General features: G+C 40.2%; 1 protein-coding gene across 1 annotated transcript; it reads left to right on the plus strand.

The window, feature by feature from the left end:
* Window positions 1–883: 883 nt before the first annotated feature.
* LOC123426649 (ATP synthase subunit d, mitochondrial) lies at window positions 884–3,071 on the plus strand. The gene is made up of 5 exons (XM_045110514.1): window positions 884–1,246; window positions 1,882–1,963; window positions 2,421–2,485; window positions 2,598–2,684; window positions 2,759–3,071. Exons 1-5 carry the CDS (start codon window positions 1,079–1,081, stop codon window positions 2,858–2,860), a joined length of 504 nt encoding a protein of 167 aa, XP_044966449.1. The 5' UTR covers window positions 884–1,078; the 3' UTR covers window positions 2,861–3,071.
* The last annotated feature ends 668 nt before the right edge of the window (window positions 3,072–3,739 follow it).

Consider the following 3,739-nt stretch of genomic DNA (forward strand, 5'->3'; position numbering starts at 1 on the left):
AATTTTTTTGATGTCTATTGTTTTCACACACATTGTATATTTCTAATATACATTTAAAATATTTCAACACACACATACACATATAAGTCTATTTATCGTAAATATATAAAAGTCTATTGTCATCCAGGATGAAGAATAAGTAATTCTTTATCCTAATAAAAACTAACAAAAGACATGGTTCTTTTGGATGTGGTAATTTTACCTCACACATGTCGTAATCTTACCTCATCGTCGTGTTGGAATCTTACCTCACATGCATTAAATTCTCACCCGTGATGTTATAATCTGACCTCACCTCACACATGTATGTCGTAATCTTATCTGACATGCATGATACATTAGTTTCTCACGGTCAATTTTAAGAGCCCTCACGGTCAATTTTAAAAGCCCTTAACTACACACCGTAATATTACCTTACATGCATTTGGGTTCTTATGGTGACTATGTGATGCATGAAGAGGTGAGGTGAGGAATTTTTATTCCTCATCCAAGATGACGAATAGTCGATCCATATTGTATATTTTTTATGCCTACTTTAATATAGTACATTTTTATGTCTACTTTTCTTCATACGCATTATACATTTTTCTTATACATCTGATACATTTGTTTAAAATTTGACATATACACATTTAACATTTTTTAAACACAATATTAACCTTTTAAAAAAAATATGTATTTTTGGGTGTCTACTTTTTTTTATACACACTATACATTTTTGTATACATCCGGAATATTTTTTATATATACAAGTTTAACACTTCACTCGAAATGATGAAGAGTCCTGTGTCACGGGCCAAGACCAAGCAGGCCGCATTAACAGTCACCGGAGAAATGCAACTTTAGGGTAACGGAAAGCCTGCTCCACAGCACCAAATGGCTGAGATCGTTTAGAGTGAAGATCTAGCGGCTGAAATTGCCTGGAGCGGGGAAAGCGCTCGTCATTCTAGCGCCGCATAAACTTGGGACTTGGGAGGAGATAACAGGGACATATAACTCTGGACCGATCTCAACTCCTGAAACAATCAAGATTTACACAGACACAGGTCTAGCAAGGTTAGCAGATCCAGAGCCGAAGATGAGCGGGGTGAAGAAGGTGGCGGACGTTGCGGCCAAGGCCGGGAAGGCGATCGACTGGGACGGCATGGCGAAGATGCTCGTCTCCGAGGAGGCCCGGAAGGAGTTCGCCAACCTCCGCCGCACCTTCGAGGACGTCAACCACCAGCTCCAGACCAAGTTCTCCCAGGTATTATTCCAATCGCCGGGGTCCAGTCCCTGTCTCGCGCTCGGCTAATCGATCTGGCCAATGTAGCTAGGGTTTGGTCCTCGGTCAGATCAGATCAGGGGAATCGTTAACTTTCGCTAGTCAACGCGGTTGCGCCTGGGATTCGCAGATCCATGAATAGGGGGCAATCAAATATCGATTCGCTTTTAGGATTTACCTGCCCAGTTGGTTTAGTTGTCAAACTAGTGAACGATTTAGGGATCTGATGCAGGATTTGAGAGGAGGTTGAGACATGAGCAAGAACATTTGGGGAAATTTCTGGATGCGTCGTATATCCTGTGTCTCTCCCTATTGTTCCTCTTTATCTTTGGCAGTACATTTTACATTTTACTCCGTGTAGAACAACGTATTCACAAGTCACTGCACACCCCAACATTACTGACTGGAAAAGGTGTGGTTCTGTCTCAATACAGGCATGTAGGATGGACTAAGTAGCCTTCTTTGGCATATGTTATATGCTTGTAAACTTTAACCCTATTTGTTGTTAGCTTTGAATTTAACTTGTGTATGCTAGTCTTATGGCTACCTATGAAGCATGCATGGCCATTTCTGGCATATCGACTGATCTGAGAGATCTATATGTATTGCTACTGCAGGAACCACAGCCAATTGACTGGGAATACTACAGAAAAGGAATCGGATCAAAAGTTGTGGATATGTACAAGGAGGCTTATGATAGTATGTGTATTTCGTATTCTCCATCTATTTGCATTTCCAGGAAACCACTGTGCTATAAATTTGTAAACAAGATGGTTTTGATTTAATACTGGATTCTAAACTTGTGGATGATGTGTCTTCCGAAGATTAAGAATTAGGATACCACCTGTAACGTGCTTATAGTTTAAGATGCTCCCTTTACAATATTCTAGTTGTGATATAACTTCATGTATGCATTCTAATACATCATGTTTTAGGTTTCGTTTCCCTTCTTAAGCAGGCGCCCCTAGCAATATGTTGTATCATAGTGTTAGGAATTTCAACCCTGCTATGGATTTTGGCTAATGCACACCAAATAATTTAGCATCTGGTTTCTGCTGCCTTCCAGTACAGCTGTTAGTCTTGTGAAGTTGTGAGTCTATGCTCATTCAATCTGTTTAACCTCTCACTGATACACCAATCAATGGAACTAATGCAGGCATTGAGATCCCGAAGTATGTTGACACTGTCACTCCTCAGTATAAGCCAAAGTTTGATGCTCTGGTGAGGGTTCACTGTTGTAAATATGCTTCACTTTCCTGTTTTTCGCATAGATGCCTGCCATTGATGGCTCTTCCATTCAGATACTTATGAACTTTCTTTTGAAAATTCATAGTTAGTCGAATTGAAGGAGGCAGAGAAGACATCTCTGAAGGAATCAGAGAGGATAGAGAAGGAGATTGCTGAAATGAAGGAGATGAAGGTGAGGTGGATCTTTGACAAATTTGGTGCCAGTTGGTTTTACATTCATCCTAACATCTTTGTTTACACATGCAGAAAAAGATCAGCACAATGACAGCAGACGAGTACTTTGCGAAGCACCCTGAACTCAAGAAGAAGTTTGATGATGAGATGCGTAACGATTACTGGGGATACTAGATAACGATGGAAGTCCAAGTTCCTTTACCAGAGCATTCAATAATACTTCTTTGTCCCTCTGGAATTTCATCATCCAAACTTGTGTGAATTCCATAACATATGGACTGGGCTTGTTGAAATTCCAACATAACTCTGATCTTTTTACTTTCTGTTGGACCTTGCCATTTTAAGTTTCACCAGCTTATTTCAATGAAATTTTGTCTTGTGTTTAGCTTCTGCCCCTTTGTAGAGGAGGATATCTGCTATGGATTGATTCCTCCATGTAGCTTGTCGTTTGTCGATGTGCTCATCCTTGATAGGCACTGATCTTTAGACTGGGAGAGAGGAGTTAACCTAACACGTGACATGTCAGTAACAACATTGTGCACTTATGACTGAAACATTCTTAAATTCGTGAACTGTGACGAGCCCCTGTTGGTTGGCTTTCTGAAGAAAATGATATATAGTAATTGAGCCATACTACTCCGCAGAATGGAGCGCTGCCATGAACTGATTGCTGTTAGAATTCCATCAGTGATTACAAAGTTCAGTGTGACTGGTGCCGTTCAAGAATCAATGTTCAATGAGACAGGTGGTCCCAATACATCCACGCATATTCTGAGCCCAGCAGAACAATTGCAGCTTGTTTGCGTCCCTTGATTTATTTCATTTGTTAGAAATGAAATGAAATTCTGATAAGGGTATCATTTGGCTGAATCCAGATTCCACAGCCAAATTTCATGTTTGGCTGGCACTATGATTTGGAGGTGAAATCCGTGCAAACACCAAAATGAGGAACAATATAACATTGATCTCAAAATAGGCTTTCGCCCCGTTATATATATATATAGCAACCACATGATACAACATGAAACCACTGATGGGGCAAACAACACATCC

This window comes from Hordeum vulgare, chromosome 2H (genome assembly GCF_904849725.1).
Source record: "Hordeum vulgare subsp. vulgare chromosome 2H, MorexV3_pseudomolecules_assembly, whole genome shotgun sequence".
In the NCBI taxonomy this organism is placed as follows: Eukaryota; Viridiplantae; Streptophyta; class Magnoliopsida; order Poales; family Poaceae; genus Hordeum; species Hordeum vulgare.

Coding starts and splice junctions, on each gene's coding strand:
- LOC123426649 (XM_045110514.1), top strand. CDS start 1,079: ATGAGCGGGGTGAAGAAGGTGGCGGACGTTGCGGCCAAGGCCGGGAAG. Junction 1,964..2,420: donor GTACAAGGAGGCTTATGATA/GTATGTGTATTT, acceptor GAACTAATGCAG/GCATTGAGATCCCGAAGTAT. Junction 2,685..2,758: donor CTGAAATGAAGGAGATGAAG/GTGAGGTGGATC, acceptor TTACACATGCAG/AAAAAGATCAGCACAATGAC.